This window comes from Garra rufa, chromosome 23, assembly GCF_049309525.1.
Source record: "Garra rufa chromosome 23, GarRuf1.0, whole genome shotgun sequence".
Taxonomy (NCBI): Eukaryota; Metazoa; Chordata; class Actinopteri; order Cypriniformes; family Cyprinidae; genus Garra; species Garra rufa.
In genome coordinates this window covers 19,511,940-19,530,732 of record NC_133383.1, presented here as the reverse complement: position 1 = coordinate 19,530,732, position 18,793 = coordinate 19,511,940, and the positions used below count along the sequence as shown (strand labels likewise).

Below are 18,793 nucleotides of genomic sequence, written 5' to 3'. Positions count from 1 at the left end.
AAGGTCTCTAAAAATAAAAAATACAAATACAAAGTAAAAAGGAACTTTTTATTTCTTGGAGGAATGTCAAAAAGTACCTATAGAAATTTGAAGTGGATCATGAGTAATTTTCATGTGATATTAATCACAATAATTGGACTGTTGGTTTTAATCATTTTGGAGAAAACTGATAAGAATGATTTGTTTCAGAATCTGTAGGATAATGAAAAAGTGTAAAAAGGGTGTAAAATAACCCCGACACTAATTTACATTCAACTATTCATGCACCTGATAAAGTGGGTGTTGTCAAACCTAGATCCTATAAGACCTCATACGTCTAGTAACATAAAGACAGAACACTTCAAGACTTAAGGACACACCAAGACTTAATTTGCCAACACGAAGAGAATATATGGCACATAGCAGAATGATGACTGCAGAGTCTGACTTAGAAGGACTTGATCATTTCGACCAAATGGTAATTATATATTTATTCTGTCTAAGAAAGAATAATGCTGTTCATTGGCAACAGCTAAGCATAAGAATAAAAGAAATAAGTAAAAGTATGTATAGCGATACTTTGAATTGTAATATATTTTATAGGAGTTTAAAAGAACTGCAAGGTCAACTGTTGTCACGAAATCCGAACTACTGTATTGCTGTTAGAGAAGATGAATGCATGTGTTATCATCAGATGTTATTTATTCAGAAAACTAGATTTTTTATGGGAGATCTGTGTAAAAATTGCTTTAAAAGATGTAAAGTGATAGCCTGGTTTAATGATGATGATGTAACAATGGAATACTGTGTAAGATCACACGAGTTGATCACATGCCTGAGTACAGATGTATTTAAACAATGCAAGAGTAAACTGAAGTTGCTCCACCCAGAGGCCAGATACTGGTACAATGACTTAAGTGCTCACAAAAGTTGGCTAAATGATGACTTGCTTTTAGCGCATGAGTTGCATGGCAAGTACACCAATGATGTTAACAAAGTAGTGAAATTTGATGGAATGTTTATTTCATAGATGAAAACATTGAGGGAGTTGCTGGAGATGAAAGAACAGCCACCCTAGACACAAACGTCTCGACAGAGCTTCAAAATGACGTAGACGGCCACTGGGACGGTATTTGTACCTAGATCCAGAATTCCATTGGTTGACATTTGTAGAACATGTCTGATTAATGGAAGGAGCCGCACGTTTATTTGTGAAGACTCTAAGGGACAATTGATTGGAGCATGTTATCATGAAATTACTGATGGGAAATTGATGAGACAAAAATTTGGGCAATATTTGACAATTATAAAACAAAACATCAAAATTTGGCCAACTGGTGATATTGTGAGTGGAAAAACTATAGAAAGTAAAATTATGTGGCCTAAGAACAAATGACCCTGGGTGGATCAATATATGAACACATTCCAAATGAACGTTGTTACGGAGTCAAGACAAGTGTATACTAGACTAAGCAAATGTGTCAAGAATAAGAAATGTTAAATGCTATACATGGGTTTCAAGATGCAGAACAAACTTGCAAGACTGGGGTGTTAATGAAATATGCAATTTTCCTGTTGCAAGTATGTCCTTTTCTTCTATACAACACTTGTATTGTGATAGCTTCATTAAGAAAGACACCGAACACTTGTATTGTATACGTTTTATTGAAAGTAGTTTATTAAGTAAAACACCATACTTGTTGTTTTAAAGCATTTATTAAGTAAAGGTTTGTGGCATGTACTAGCAAGAACATAGCTAGGAAATAAACATGTATTAGAAAGAGCTTTGCTAAAAAGATCGACCAAGAGGAATTCAAATGTTACCGTCGAGTGTTCTGTAGTAGACAGGCGTAGAGTGAAGCAGAGGAGAAGAATCCGGAGAAGATAGAATGCGAAGATGTAGAGAGGTTATATAGGTACTTTCTTAGGGGATTTCCAAAAACTCATGGTATCTCAGGACATTGGAATGCACCTGCTGGTTATAAAAGGCTGAAGTACGAAGAGGACATCAGATGCTGGTTCTGCAACAGCTTCTCCGGTGCCAGACGACCTGCCATGACGACCTGCCATTCAAGCCTTCGAACGACTAAGATAGCAATTTATTTTCTTTTGTATTTCTTTATTTTATATATTAGTATTTGTATGTAAATTATATAACCTATAGACAATAAAATTATACTTTATTATAACCAAGAAGCCTGCCTGCCAAGAGACTCTGATTGATAGACTTGCACTGAACATACCACGGAGGAGTCTTCTGAAGCCTATGGTGTGAGTATGAAAATTACTTATACGATAGGGCAGATTCGACTATCTTTACCTAACCTGAGAATAAACAAAATAAGGTAGAAGGTGTAGGAAATTGAGCACCGCAAAACAACCTGTATTCTGCTACTTCGATTCTGACGCAGTAACTTCCACAGAGGGAGAAAAAAAATCTAGTTGTTAGCAACTGGCCTTAGCCAAGCCCTATATTCAGTTTTATTCAAGCCAAGTATCGCTAAACTTGCACTTCCCCATAGCTAAAAAGTTAAATCCATTTTGCTTCTGCGGTACAATCCGAGAGAGACTCGCGCCAATAACAGAAAGCTGATTGGCTATTGCATGCTGGTCTCTTTTGTAGTTTAAATACAGCAAATTATATTTGGAATAGTGAAATAAAGAACTACAACACCACGGAAACAACAAAAAGAGAATTTAAATGAGCTTTAGAGGTAGCGTTACATGGACATCGGAAAAATAAGACCTGTGTAAAATTATTTAAGACCTAGAACAGCGAATTTAAGACTTTTTAAGGCCTAAAATTTTGATTTTTAAATTTTAGACTTTTTAAGACTTTTTAAGACCCCGCGGAAACCCTGTATATTCGTCAGTCAGTCAAGTCCTTTCCCATGGCCTCATGGTATAGTGAAGTGGCTAATGGATGCACACTTCATCTCACTGGAAATAGATCATCCAGGCTTTTTTCCTTGAATGCTGTGAATTCAGACTATTCTTTCACAAACTGTTTTTCATCTACTTTTAAGTATGGAAGTAGCATATTTGGACGAAGGTCAATTCTTCTGGCACACAAAAAGCATGCACCAATGTTTTTAGAGTCTGCTAAAGTGCATTTAACCTTGTGATTTCATGACAGATGTAAAACTTTTCTCTGTGGTTTCAGTCAGGTACTGTTTTTCATTTCCCCCACCCCCCCGGACCATTCCGGGAGATGTTCGATTGATGCTATTGAATGTTACATATCTGTCAGCTCTAACAATATATCATTGTCATCAGTCGCTCTGCTCTTATCCAGACAGAATGCTCCTCTCAACGATCAGTCCAAGAATGAAACATTAGAGTCAGAACAAGCTGAACGCTCTGGATGGATGTGGAAAGGTTTTTATCCAGCATCCAATTTTTTTTGGCAAAAGTACAACCAGTTTCAACAGTCTGTGAAAGAAAATATTTCACAAATGCAGAGGGTAGAACGTGGCTGATTAATATAATGTACTGTTGTATGATTAAAATTGATATTTAGCATTGATGATTAGTTTCCCTTTGCTCCACTCAATGTAATTATTCAAATTTGACTCAGGCAAATATAATTAATCATGATGAGTTTGAGATTTTGTTCACAGATGTACTGGACACCTGATGGCCTGGATGCATGGAGTTTGTTTACTAACTGCTTGTTTTTCTTGTTTTGATTCCTTTTTGTCTGTTTATCTCTATTTCATGCTGCATTGCACTGTGACCGCTGGCTGTCTTGCTGTCATGACTGGATCTTGGATGAACACACAGGCATTTTGCGTGTCATGGATTGTTTTGTCATTCCCTATTTGAATATTTATTTTTTTCATTTGGTGTGCTTGTTTTGTTTAGTTGTTTGTTTAGAGCACTGGCTAAAAGTACTATAAGAAATATAATTAGTAACTTGCTAATTACAATACATGGCTCATGATCTTAACATGGCAGTGAGTGACCGACTGCACATAAAATAGAACAGATTTTCTATTGACATGACTGTACTGGAATCATTAGGTTAAAATCACAATGAAATTGAAGTAGCATTAGAGCTTTTCTTCCATATTGTGATGTACATCCAAACGGTTTATTGAAAATAAAAAATGTATGGCAAAAATGTGGTTCCATCAGTTATTGATTGGATAGAGGTCGATCTGAGTAGCTGGATTTCCATCCAAAGTTGTGAATTTAACTTATGCGCAAAATCGCATAAAACTTTTACGAATAAGCACCATTTCGAATCAAAGCGCCAACGAGTCACTTCCAAATAACCTGGCACTAAACATCACTAAGGAAAGTTGGAGAAGCCACTGAATATAATAATTTTCGTACATATTACTTGTGCTTTAGAGAGAGCAGACGAAACAATAAAAACTTTCGGAGGTGGATGCCTGTTGTTTGGAAACGCAGTCGTGTAAGACAGTTCTGGGAGGCAATTATACAGAAATAGTTTGACAACAGACTTTGCTCGGGCATTTAAAGTGACAGTTCACCCAAAAATGAAAATTTGATGTTTATCTGCTTACCCCAAGGGCATCCAAGATGTAGGTGACGTTGTTTCTTCAGTAGAACACAAACAAAGATTTTTAACTCAAACAGTTGCAGTCTGTCAGTCATATAATGGCAGTCAATGGGCACCAAAACTTTGAGAGTAAAAAAAACATACACAGACAAAATCAATCTGTGTCAGAAACTGAACAGTATTTATATAATTATTTACCTCTGATCCACTGCAACATTCAACTGTCCTGAGCACGTTCACAACAGACGGCGCGTGACGTGTCAATGTGATCTACCGTTCTGCCCTCCAAAGGCAAAGCGCAGTAACTACACATTTGGTCAAAATTGAGTTAAGGCTTAAAATGGACTTTGTGACAACTGTTTTGTCTTGTGACAAAGTCTCCTGGTTAAATTGTGTCCCATTTCAGATGAGAGTTGCAACATGTTTGACTAGCTGGTGTAAAAACTTTAAAGGCATTTTTCTCAGTTTCAGTGTTGGCGTAGTTACTGCACTTTGCCTTTGGAGGGCAGCATAGAAGATGCATGCACCGAGGCGGTCTGCCGTGTGTATACGTCACTCATTGTTTACACGGTGCATAGCGGCTGCTCAAAATGGTAATTACTTGTGCCTATCCTGATTCTGACAACCGATTAAAAACTAAAAGGTTACATTTCCTTGTGCAAACTCATTTGGGAGTGTCGACTTTTCACCGACTACTATGCCAGAGCACGTTGATGTTGATAGTAGAGGTTGACTGATTGATTGGCTGGCCGATTAATCAGACCATTTTTTTCTTTAATGAATCGGCATCAGCTGATTGTGCTGCAAATTAGGCCAAATAATATGCAGGTGCATCTGTGAGCAGCTAAGTGTTGTTGTGGAACATGTAACAACGCTTCTTGTGTGCAATTTAGACAAAACTTCTAACTAAATGTGCACATTAACTTTTTTCATTAAATTTGTCTGTGGGTCCGACATAACCTCCACAACATCACTCACGGCCAGTGCACTCTTAAGCAGTTATGAGCATCAGGGATGCAAACTTGTCACTTTTTGCTGACAAATCTTCTCATTATAACAAGAAAAAAGCATACACACTGTGTAAATAAAAGATTTAGTGTGTGGTCATTGATTATATCAGAAGTTTTCTATCTCTGAACTATCTGACAAGCAATGTCCAAAGAGAGCTGTACAATAATGCAGAGTAAATTTGAGAAACAAAACTACAGCAGCAACAAGTCTGTGTTGGTTGAATATATAGCAGCTTCTACAGTTAAAGATTTAATTGTTCTGTGCTAAACTGTATACCTAAGTATAGTAAAAGTACAAAAAGTTGTTATAATAGTCATTTTATAATAAATTCAAAACCAGGATGTGAAAACTAGGAAGTGGACATGGTAAATAAGCTCATGAGTGATCCTCTGCTGCCATCTACAGGATATAATGGTCATTTCATGTCATTTTCATATCAAAGACTTAGTTTTCTATCAGGATTTTTGAAAATTTTTTGTTCATTATCTTAATAAATGAAAATTGAATCTTTAAAGTGAATTTTACTGCACAACTATAGAGTTAAAAATAAACTACTGTCTACTAAACTACTGTGTCTAGCATTACTGTTTTTATTAACTTTGTTGATTACTTGAGAACTTTGTTTTACTTAAAATGATAAGTAGAGTTCAGACTCTCAGAAAATCAGCCAAACATATCAGCCCCCAAAAAATAATAATAATGGCATCATATATCGGTTATCGGTCTGCCCTGATTTCTAAATATCGGCACTGGCATCAGCCAGAGACAAATCTATATCAGTTGACCCATAACGCAAAGTCACATGATTTATGTGTATTTTTATGTGCATTTTGAAGTATTGCATCAGAAAATGCCAAATTTTGGGGCATATTAAGAATGACCATAACAACATTTCAGATGCTGTGCAATAAGATGGGTCCACTGGTTACTAGTCGGGTTATGCCATCCCGTAGCGCAAAGTCACATGACTTTTGCACATTTTGAAGTATCACAGCAGAATGACCATAACAACATTTAAGATCCTCTGCGACAAAATTGGTCCGCTGCTTAGCCAGGATTACGTTGTCTCATAATGCAGTCACATTACCTTTTTGATGAGCAAGAAGGAATTTATGCGTTTTCATCTCCCATTATTCGCATTACCACTTTTTTTAAGTCAAAAACCTCCTCAAGTGTGCGTAAAAACATTTTTGCCAATGAAGGGATTTTTCCCCCGAAATTTGCTGTTTCCATTACTAGTCTCTGATGCAATACTTCAAAATGCACACAAAAGCAGGGTGATCGAAATAGCTAATGACCCAAGAGAATACTGTTGTTTCACTGTTTTATGGCAAATTAAAAAAAGAAAAATGCAATGTACTGTAATGAATTGTTTACAATATAATGAATAACATAAAACACACTAAAAATATTTTACATTTTAATTTTTTTTTACTCAGAAATTGGTAGCAAATTAAAAGAAATGACTAAGAATAGCATCTAATGCAAGTTTGAAAAATGTATTTTTTCTTTAATTTTGTTCCTTTTTAGTTTTAGTTAAAAATATCCATTTCATTTCATGTTAAAAATGCACATTTGTACATTTGATTAATATTAACCCTAATATTAAAATATAAACCACATGTTTATCAAATCAGTTAAAACTCTTTCAAATCTGTTTAGTGTATCTTTAAATTACTTCATTTTATATAGTACTTTTGGTCACATACTTTCAACGTTCAATACTTTGCTACAAATACTGTGGCTCATGATATAATGCTTACAATGTTCCTCACTTGTAAGTCACTTTGAATAAAAGGATCTGACAAATGAATGATTGTAACGTACACAGTTCTTGATGAACCTTTCCAATACACAAATTCTCATAACAACAAACGCATGCATGCACACTTACAAACACATACACAAACCTGCACGCAAGTGACTGCTGAATACTCAGGTCATCTCGGACACAGTCTTTGACTTTCTCTCTCTCTGTTCTTCTTTTCAACATTTCTGTCACTGTCTATGATGTATTCCACACACTCCTCATAAAGACATCACAATGATTTCTGCAAACACACAGGCCAAACGCATCATCAAAGAAAAAACCTTCTTTCTCATTCAAATTCATGAAATCTTGTTCAAACACATCCCTTCTGACAAACACAAGAAAACACAAAGGGATAAGGAGTCAGCATGCATACCAATGCTCTCGCAGAGAACGAGCCAGAGACATTAGCTATTCTCCATTCTCTCCGCCACTGTGATCGAACCCTTTGATTTTCTCATGGGACTCATTCTAAACGCTCAAATTCGTTTATTGTTATTTCAAGCTCAATCTATAAGAGGCTCAATAAAAGCGAGTATGTTCAGATGCAAATGTTTACAACCTACATTAGTCGTTAATCATTTGACAAAAACTTTGTAGAGTGTTCAAAACGATGCGACTTTGAAAACCAGGTTCTTAATTCGCCATATCCGTACAGGCTTTTAGGGAAATTCTGCTGACGGTCAAAGAGCAGTGCCATTTCACAGTGCTGAACATACATCTGAGGCCACATGGATCCAAATCTAAAAGGATTAATTTCTCTTCATAGCCTGTGAAATACTTCCAGCAGCACTGCACATTCCCTCAGTCAACACTGTGATACTTCCAGAGCCCGGAGATTATTTTAACCCACTCACAGGAATGAGCTGATGCAGCTCTATATTCACAACAAAATGTGCTTTAAGATATTAAAAACAGTAATTTGTGCAAGGTTGGACAATAATGATATGATTTATAGAGGTCTTAAACAAGAATGCATGCGGTAATGGTCCTGCCCGACACTAACAAAATTGCTGCCATACGGTCACAAAATCTGTGCTACTAACCAGTGGGATGATAAATGGCATCAGCAGACATCCTATATAGGACACGTTTATGATTACATTTTTGGGGTAGACGAGTAAACAAATTTAGCTTTTTTTCCCCTCACGCTGATAGGAACTTGTAGATGGCTGTATCAAACCACTTACTTGCTGGCAGACGTTTTGGACGCACTGGCGTGGACACAGCATTATGTAAATGTAGGCCCAATGAAAAATGTTTTATTTTTTCCCCAAGTCCATTTTTTTTCCATTTTACTGGCTGAATAAAAAAAATATCAATCAAAATTTTTAAGGCTTATGAAATGTTTTTTTTTTCTCCTGTCAAATTCACTTTTATTATTGGCAAATTATTATTTATAGTCATTTAAAAAAAAAAAACATCTAAGTAACTTATTTTATAAAAAAAAAAAATTATTTATTATTTCCAGAAATACTGTGTTATGTATTTACATTTTCTCTGGTTAATATATTCCAGTAAATCTTTTTTTCTTCTGGTAAATATTTCTTAAAAATAAAAATGTTAAAATAATTTTATTAGTAGTAGTAGTAGTACTATCATTATATTTAATAATATATTTCCGTCACAATTTCTTCAAGTTAAACCAAACTTTTATTTTGATGGCAGGGCTCTAGACTAACTTTTTGCACTGGTTGCACTGGTGCGCCTAACTTTTTTTCTTAGGTGCACCAGCACAAAAGTTAGGTGCACCCAAATTTTCAACCGCATCACATTTAACACCGCAGTTTTACAAGTTCACTTTTTTATTTTTTTATTTATTATTATTTTTTAATCCCTGTCCATATAGGCAATATTGACTTGTAAATGATTAACTAACAATCTGGTCAATATAAAGTTCTTTATTTGAAGCACAATTCTACAAGAAAGGCAACTTACTGAAAAAGTGTTGGTGCTTAAAGTGCTGTACTGAGCTGAAATTTAAACTTAAAAAATTTCAAGATAATTAACTAAAAAGAAAATCTAAATTAAGTGTTTTAAGGGCTTCAAACTGAACACCTCATGGCTTGATGCGATAACTCCTATAAATTGGGCGCATGCAACATCATTGCTGTACGTTGGGTTTACGTTCAAGCCACTTTTCTTCATAAGAATCAGTGTTCCCCCTAGGTTTCCAGCTTTTTTGGGGGGGGGGGGGGCATATTTTTTTTCCCGGTACTTTACCCTACTTGGTGTAATAATGAAAACATTAATAATGAAATCACCTTTTTAATTTTTGGCAAACATATATATGATTTATAAATAGGAATATATAAACACCTACATTATACTGTACAATAGTAATACAGGACTAATATTGTTCTGTTTCATGTCAAAACATACTTTTATTTTGACAGGTTGCCGTGAAGTTTCTGTGTGTACAGTATGTTATGATGCTTTCTCAAATGAAACGGTAAAAGTGACACTCACAGCAGGTTTGGAGATTGAGTTTATCTGTTCATGTGAGATGCAAATGCCAAAAATTAGCGGGAGCGTCACGCGTGCTTCAGTAGCCTATACGCGTGTAGTAAAAAAAAAATACACGTCTCCACCATTAATACATAGAGGCAAACGGAACATGCAGGATTCATATTAAACGGTCTTTTTGCCTTTCAGTTTTCACAGACACGAGTCCATATCGCGATTTGAATTAAGTGACAGACCAACTTTTGATTTATCAATCCAAAAGTCGACGTATTACGTGGCATCCGCGCCATAGTAAATTCGGTTTTTATGAATGGAGTCCGCGATCCAGTCCGTGTTTTTGCGGAGGAAGCATTGTAAACGCTTGACCATGTAGACAGCCTGACTGCATCACATGCATTTTCAAACGTACACACACGTACATGAATATCTGGACCACGGCCAATCAGAGGGGGCGCGGGATCTGTCCTTCATCTCTGATTGCTTTAGACCACGATATGGGTCTAATGTGTGTCTGTTGTTGAGCAACAGGGAGACTTTGACGGAGTTTCGTTTTTTTCCCCCCTCGAACGGCTGGTCGCACCGGTGCAACCTTTGATTTTTTTTAGTCGCACCATTGAGAAATTAGGTCGCACGTGCGACCAAATTGGTCGCACTCTAGAGCCCTGGATGGGTTGCTGTGAAGTAGGCTTGGGCGGTATCCAAATTTTGATACCGTCAAACCTCCTCCCTATTTTACCCCGGTATCCGGTATTACCGTAAATAATAAAAAAATTATGACGTAAGGCTCAGACAGCATCACCAAACTGTCGGCTTGTGCCTAAACCATTCAGAAACTGAATACCAAACACTACAACAATGTTAACAACTTTAATTAACAACAAATAGCAGTTTATATAAAAAAAGTGCAAATACAACAGTCAAACAGAATAAAATTAACAAACATCCTGGGGTGCGTTTCCCGTAGAACGACATAACTCGCTGGTTAACCTCCATAGTACGATGCATTGTTGTGGAAACGAACTAGCTCATGAGTGTTTCCCAAACATAGTCGCATCTCCGTCGTCTGAACCACATTAGTTCAACAATGTAGGGCCGTTGTTAATGACGTAACCGAGTGATAACTTCGGCTATTTAACTGATTAGGGATCTCAAAAATGCAGCTATATTGAACATGGCACCTAATGACTCATTTTCTTTTCCCCCCTGTCATTACGCTTTATTTGATGTTTGATTCATCACGGGTTCCCTCTTACGTCATACACCGGGGTTCCCTCAGGCATTTGTGCACACGCACTACTCATAAACGGTGCTTATAGAGGACGCACAAAAATACATAGATTAATTTTAGTTTAAATGGAAGATATAGATTGTGACGCTGTTTGTGAATGTTTTATTGACCTGTTGTCGGGAAACACCGAAGCGTTGAACTATGTTGGTAAACGACGGAACTTGCGACCATAGTTGACTAACGATGCTTTTGGGAAACGCGCGCCCGGTCACTTGATGCGCGACTCCCCATCTCTCTCTTTCTCCTCCACGCTGTCACGTGATGACAACCACGCAGAGATGCGCAAACGGGCTCAATCCGCAGCTTCAAATAAATTATCCACCCGCACCTATATTTTTCTCTGATTTAGATAACCGCACCCGATCGTCATATTACACTCAGCCAATTGTAATTCTTAGTTTTGCATGATGAAACGGTTGGTTCATTTTTAACAGCAGATTGATTCAGCTGATCTGCACATCGCTGCACACTTATATACGTTTATCACTCATGATTTTAAGCCAAATCCACGCAGAAAAGAATAACGTTAACTGACATCTGGATGCAACTCTCCGCAATCTCTGACGAAATCGGTCGGATTTTCTCTGTATTAGAGCCGCTCTGAACTTACTATTTGAATGCATGCTTGGACTGAAGTTTACAGGGGTTCACCAGTTTAAGAAATGTCTGATGGTAAAAATCTGCTTTTCATTTTTAAGGTATTGTCAAAGTCCCTTTAAGGCAAGTCATGTCACTCGGCGGCCATCTTTGAAACGCCTCTCGGGCATACAAGTGCAGCTCCTATCTGTTTGAATGGGGAAACATCAAATTCTCCAAAACTGTTCACCAAGCTTACGATTAAATTTCATATTTTAAATCTTCAAAGAAATCCAACAAGAACTGGCTCATAAATATGGTTCCTTGTGCTCCAATAGCGTGAAAAAACGCTTATTTTTCCAGCTAGATGAGCCAGTGCGCATGCGCAGTACTGAGCGCACGTCTTAGAGCGCCGATTGTTTCTATAGCAACCGGGACTTCTAACGGCAACTGCAGTGACGCGCTGACTTTTCTAATCAACTATTGGCTCTTTCGCTAAGAAGGCGGAGCTTCGCGGCCATAATGAGCGTTGCATTTTTCCCCATTCAAAACTACACGAGTGACATGTCTTGGGTATTCTATAGTCTTTGGTATTGTTTTCGTTATAATCTACTGATTCAAATAATCAATAATAATTATTATTATACCACTGCATGCCTAGCCTGACAGGCAGCATCTGTGGACACAGCGGGCGCAGGCGCATTAGGCACATATCGTCAAATATAGGCTATTTCAAAAGAAGCCGCCGCGGCCCTGACCACATTGCTGTCTTTACTGGGTGTTTTTAGGGAATATTTCAATTTATTAACATGCGATTGAATTCGCTATTCATACGGTGGACTGTCGTGATTTTGGATAATGCAGGACACTACCGAATGATGCGCATCAGAGAAGTGGGTAAACGCAAAGCCGACCACTGCATTACCGTGCTCAATAGCAGTAGCACAGGCATAACTCCCTTCAAACTTTGTAGGGAATGTCACCGTTTCTGTCACCAAAAACTACACACAACTGAAATCGTCTGCCTGATGAAAAAAGTACATAAAACACGTTCATGTTTTAGAAAATGTAGTTAATATTAGCATCATTATTGATTTATCTCATCCAACCGCAAATAATAAGAATGCATTTTTTTTATTACCCGACCCACCCGACCCGCGGATAAAACCACCATCCGCGCATCACTACGCATTTTTAGGCATTAAATAAATTATATTTTTATATTTTTATCTATTTAATCCTTGTCTTCTATATAAGTGCATTGTTTTATGACGGTATAACGGTATTGAAACTGATACCGTTGCTATTTTTAGATCCCGCGGTATACCATATTACCGTAATACCGCCCAAGCCTACTGTGAAGACCTTTAAGTTTGGGTTTGTATATGATTTTTCTCAAAAAAAAACAATGAAGTAAATCTCTCAGGGCAGTTCTAGAGATTGTTTATGTGTTCATATACTCACATATTTATTAAAAGTTAAAGAAAAAATTTAATTTAAATATATAAATATATACATTTTAAAAGTTTGGTTTAACTTGAAGAAATTGTGACAGATATATATATAATTTAATAATATATTTCTGTCACAATTTCTTCAAGTTAAACCAAACTTTTATTTTGATGGGTTGCTGTAAAGACCTTTAAGTTTGCATTTGTATATGATATGACAATGTTTTTTTCTCCAAAAAAAAAAATGCTCATGAAGTAAATCTCTCAGGGCAGTTCTAGACATTGTTTTTGTGTTCATATACTCATATATTTAGGCAGCAGAGGCTGAAAACACTGTGAGCTGTTTTAATGGCTAAAATGTAAAAAATACCAATCAAAAAGCATGTCTAATTAATTGAAATCATGAAACTTGCAGAATCTAAAAGAAATTTATTAAAAGTTAAAGAAAATTTAAAATTTAAATATATGAAATATGTTCTTTTTTCCTACAAAAATACAAATTTTATAATAATTTTACTTTTTTTGTAGTAGTACTATCATTACATTAAGTAATATATTTCTGTCACAATTTCTTCAAGTTTTATTTTGACGGGTTGCTGTGAAAGCTTTTCAGTTTCTATTTGTATATAATATTACAATTTTCTCAAAAGAAATTGTAAAATGCTCACAAAGCAGTTTGACAGATTATGTTTATGTGTTCATGTACTGGTGGAGCCTGAAAACACCCCGAGCATCACACACGCTTCAGTATGTGTGTAGTAAGCTAAACCACACGTCTGCGCCATTCATTCACACAGAGACACACAGAACATACAGGATTCATATTTAAATAGTATTTTTGTGGCTGTTTTAATGGCTACATAAAAAAAAAAAAATCAAAAAGCATGCCTAATTAATTGAAATCATGAAAATTACAGAATATAACAGCAATTAATTAAAAGTTAAAATAGATTTTTAAGGCCTGTGAAATACGTTTCATTTTTTATTTTATTCAAAGTCAGTTTTTATATTTAGAAAATTATGTGTTTTCCCAGACTTTTCTGGATTCCATTTTAATGGTTTCATTAATTTTCATAATCAAAAGCCTCTCCAAATAATAGATTAATTGATTTTATAAAAAAAACAATTTATAATCATTTTTATTTTTCCAGAATTTATTTAATTTTTTCTGGTAATTAATTTTTTCCGGTAACTATTTCTTAAAATAACATTTTTATAGTAATTGTATTAACAGTAGTAGTGCTATCATTACATTATGTAATATATTTCTGTCACAATTTCTTCAAGTTAAACCAAACTTTTATTTTGTTGGGTTGCTGTGAAAACCTTTATGTTTCTGTTTGTATTTGATATGATGATGTTTCGTTTCTCAAAAGAAGTAAAATGCTCAATTGACTCTCAGACCAGTTCCAAAGATTATGTTTATGTGTCTATGTACTTACATATTAAGGCAGCGGAGCCTAAAAACGCAGCATGAACACAGTTCATGCACGCTTTAGTATGTGTGTAGTAAACAAAACCACCTGTCTGAACCATTCATTCACAGAGAGAACATGCAGGTTTCAGATTTAAATAGTATTTTTGTGTCTGATTTAATTGCTAAATTAAAAAAAATATCAATCAAAAACATGTCTATTTAATTGAAATCATGAAACATATAGAATCAAACAGCAATTTATTAATTTTTTTTTAGCAAATTACGTGTTTTCTATTATTTTCTGGATTCCATTTTAATAGTGTCATTCATAACAATCAAAAGCATCTCTAATCAATTGATTTTATTTTTAAAAAAATATTATTAATATTTTTTTTTTTTTTTTCCAGAAATACTATGTTATGTATTTACATTTTTTCTGGTAAATAAATTCTGGTAAATATATATATATATATTTTTTTTTCAAATTCTGTTTTATTTTTCAGCAAATTACGTGTTTTCTCTTAATTTTTCCATTTAGATTTTTTCTGGTTAATAAATTCTGGTCAATATTCCTTAAATAATAATAATATATAATAATTGTATTATTAGTAGTAGTACTATCATTACATTAGGTAATATATTTGTCACAATTTCTCCAATGTTAAACCGAACTTTTATTTTGATTAAATTAATTAAGTTACCAAAAGTGTCTGATAAAATATGGATTACATAAATACAGCACACAGCACCCACTCCATGTAAACTAAAACAGTTTTAATTATACTGCCGCTCAAAAGTTTGGGATCAGTAAGATTTTTAAAGGTTTTTACGGATGTTTCTTATGCTCATCAAGGCTGCATTTATTTGATGAAAAATACAGAAAAAAAACTGTAATATTGTAAGATATTATTTCAATTTAAAATAACTGTGTGAATATATTTTAATTTTATTTAATTTATTCCTGTGATACAAAGCTGAATTTTCAGCATCACTACTCCAATCTTTAGTGTCACACAATCCATCAAAAATCATTCTAACATGTTGATTTATTATCAGTGTTGAAAACAGTTGTGCTGTTTAATATTTTGTTAGAACCTGTGATTTTTTCCCCCCAGGATGATTTAACAAATAAAAAGTTAAAAAGAACAATGAATAGAAATGTTTTGTAACAATATAAACTACCATCTAAACGTTTGGGGTCAGTAAATTTTTATTCTTTCTTTTTTTTTTTTTAGAAATTAAGTCATAACATGTTTTAAATTAAAATGTGGACCTTTTTGAGTTTTTAGAAGTTAAGTTATAAATAATTTAGAGTCACTAAAAATTAAAACGAATAGTTGCAAAAATGTAAATATAAGCAGTTGCAAATCTTTTCCTTCTACATCATTCAACATCTATTCTTAGGACATACTTTGCCCATAATCTGTGAAAAAAAAGCACTTGCTGTACCCTGTCGACCAATGTTGACGTGAACATTTATGAAAAGCTGAGGAATGTCAGTGTATCCATTACGGCTCACTGTTATGCAAACTAACCCCACCATCACCGCATGTCTCTAGCGACTTGCGTGTTTTTTTAGATGCCAATCGTAACACTTAGATGACAGATGGCAGTTGGGTGCACCTCTATTTTCAAGAGCACATAGGGACAGTCTCCTGTATCTCCAGCCTGATACAACATCCTACCAAATCCATGTGTACGTGTAAGGGTGTAAGTTTATCTAATAAAACGATTGGTTGCTCCAACGCACATCCATCTTAAAGACAGATCACTGTGTGTTCAAGACGACAGAACATCTGTAAACCAGCTATATCGGATAAACTTTGACAAATGTCTCCGATAAAAAGGGTCCACACATTGTGGGGTCAAAACCAAGTACCCTTGGGGACAGACCTGATGAGATACCTGTGGAATCAATAGTGAAGTCAAGAGGTTACATCTAGGGCTAAAGTACTGTTTCATTTCGCTCTATACACAAGTCCTAAAAAAAATGACCTATATTAAGAGTAGATCTAGAGAACTTAAATGTAGATCATTTTGTCATCTAGTTTATTTATGGATTTCCATATAAACTATTATTTAAACTATACTTATACTTCCAATTTCGTTTCACAATCTATCTCACAGAAGCAATATGCCAAGATTTCTGTTTCAACTGAAGTCCCATCATTTGAAGAGGAACATCAAATCAGTCTTGGGTAGGAAAGAGGATTAATGTAGGTTGTTAAAACTGCTTTGGGGATTTACCGTGATGGCAAAGTCAGACAGCAGCAATCATCGGACACTGCTGTGACTACAGGACGCTTTATCTCAATAACACACAGAGGAGAGCCAGTCATCAAATCTCTCAAATCTCATTTCAGTGATGATGATGCTGATGGTTTAATATGAAATGGAATGCATGTATTGTTAGTTTACTTTCAAGATGACCTGCCAACTACACTTCTTATGTAAAGAAAGGTCAAACCATCACAAGCAGAACAAGTGACTGATATGCTTTGTTTATGATTCCATCCCATTTTGATACGTTTTAACCCTTAGTTTAACTTCTGTAACAAAATAGATTATTATAGTAGCTGTATCAATGACAATGCTGATAATTTAAGTGAATATGCAGACTATTCTACACGGATATACAGATACGACATAAACTGAATGCATTTAGAGGTCATAAAAACATCAGATAGATGGTCTAACAATGGGTAAAACAAGCAATAACATTTCCTCAAGTCGATTGAACACTGAAACTTTATGAATTAGCAATAGCTGCAGTTGACAATGAACGACTCGTGAAAGATAATCACTTACCAATTCGTATGACCTGCTGCTCACTAAGGTAAAACTTTGACATCAAGTAAAAAAGGAAAAATAACAGTCTTTTGCGCTTCTCCATGGCTCTGCAATCAAAAGAGGTAAAAATGCAAAACTTCATGTCATAAAACTGGATTTAAGGAACGGTAGCGCGCACTCATCAACTTCCATTCACCTCCCATCGCGCGCAATGGAAACAGCTCCCCGAAAAAGCCAGTTATTGCCTCAAAAACAACAGGTTATCATCCTTTCCCCGAATATCCACGACGTAACGGACTCTTCAAGATATTTCAGGTAGGATTTTGTGCTGATATCCTTTGTTCATCGCTTCAAATACTTGTAGCACCCCGACCGCGCACCGCGAGGATTGTAAAGAGCGCGTTCCTCTGACAGACTCATGATCCAGACGCAGGATTAAAGCAAAATCTCCTAAGCGTTTGGCTTTCTTCAAGACGTTAGCTTCATTTTTAAATTCACACGGATTGAAGATAAATTTGCAGAATTGTTTTCAGCGTTCTATTTCTAGTTTTCTTTTCAACCTAGCCACATATTCTGTGAGATTTCACAATCCATTTTAAGAAGCTCATATGCTGCCATAGGAAGTTGGATAATTTCTCGTTATTAGTTCAAGTTCAAAATAAATGTGTGCATTGGACAGTCCCCACAGAAATAGTGACGATGTCTAGTTCGCACGAAATGTTCTTTTGAGCCGATTCTTAAATGACTCGGTTGAAGTGACTCGAAGCTCGTTGTAGATCACTCGGCTGCAAATGATAACTTTGAGTAATACTGTAAAAGATGTTATACATATGTGAACCTGGACCACAAAGCCAGTCATAAGGTTCATTTTGTAAGCTAAGCTTTCCATTGATAGGATATTCATAAATCCATTTTTAGGACAGGACTCAATCTGGAATCTAAGGATGAACAAAAATTAAAATACTGAGCAATCACCTATAACGCTGTCCAACTTAAGTTATTCGCAATGCATATTACTAATCAAAAATTAAGTTTTGATTTATTTAGGCTACGGTATGAAATTTACAAAATATCTTCATGGAACATGATCTTTAGTTAACACCCTAATGATTTTTGTCATAACAGAGAAATCGATAATTTTGACCCATACTATGTAGTTTTGCCTATTGCTAATATACCTGCTTTAAGGTTAAGGTTAAGGTTTTGTGGTCCAGGGCCACATACTGTTAACGTGATTCAATATATTGAAATACAGTGAAAAGCAGAAATGATCACAAATAAAACGTTATAACTCTTGAAATACTTTTAAGTGATGACTGAATTCGGTCCTGTTCATTGGAACGAACCGATTCGGAAAATTGAATCAGACCTACAAACGCCATAGCGAATTAAAAAGCACGTTTTGCCAAATGGTGGAACACGACGCCACCTGTTGGACAAATATTATGGCAGCAAAGGAAGACGCAGTAGACGAACA

General features: G+C 35.4%; 1 protein-coding gene across 1 annotated transcript in view; it reads right to left on the bottom strand.

Annotated features, from left to right (window-relative positions):
• Positions 1–18,008, bottom strand: part of LOC141298955 (glutamate receptor ionotropic, kainate 1-like) — a 57,276-nt gene extending 39,268 nt beyond the window's left edge. The window contains exon 1 of the mRNA XM_073829247.1: positions 17,335–18,008. Within this exon, the coding sequence (XP_073685348.1) occupies positions 17,335–17,458 (124 nt within the window). The 5' untranslated portion in view covers positions 17,459–18,008. The remainder of the gene's footprint in view (positions 1–17,334) is intronic.
• Positions 18,009–18,793: the final 785 nt, after the last annotated feature.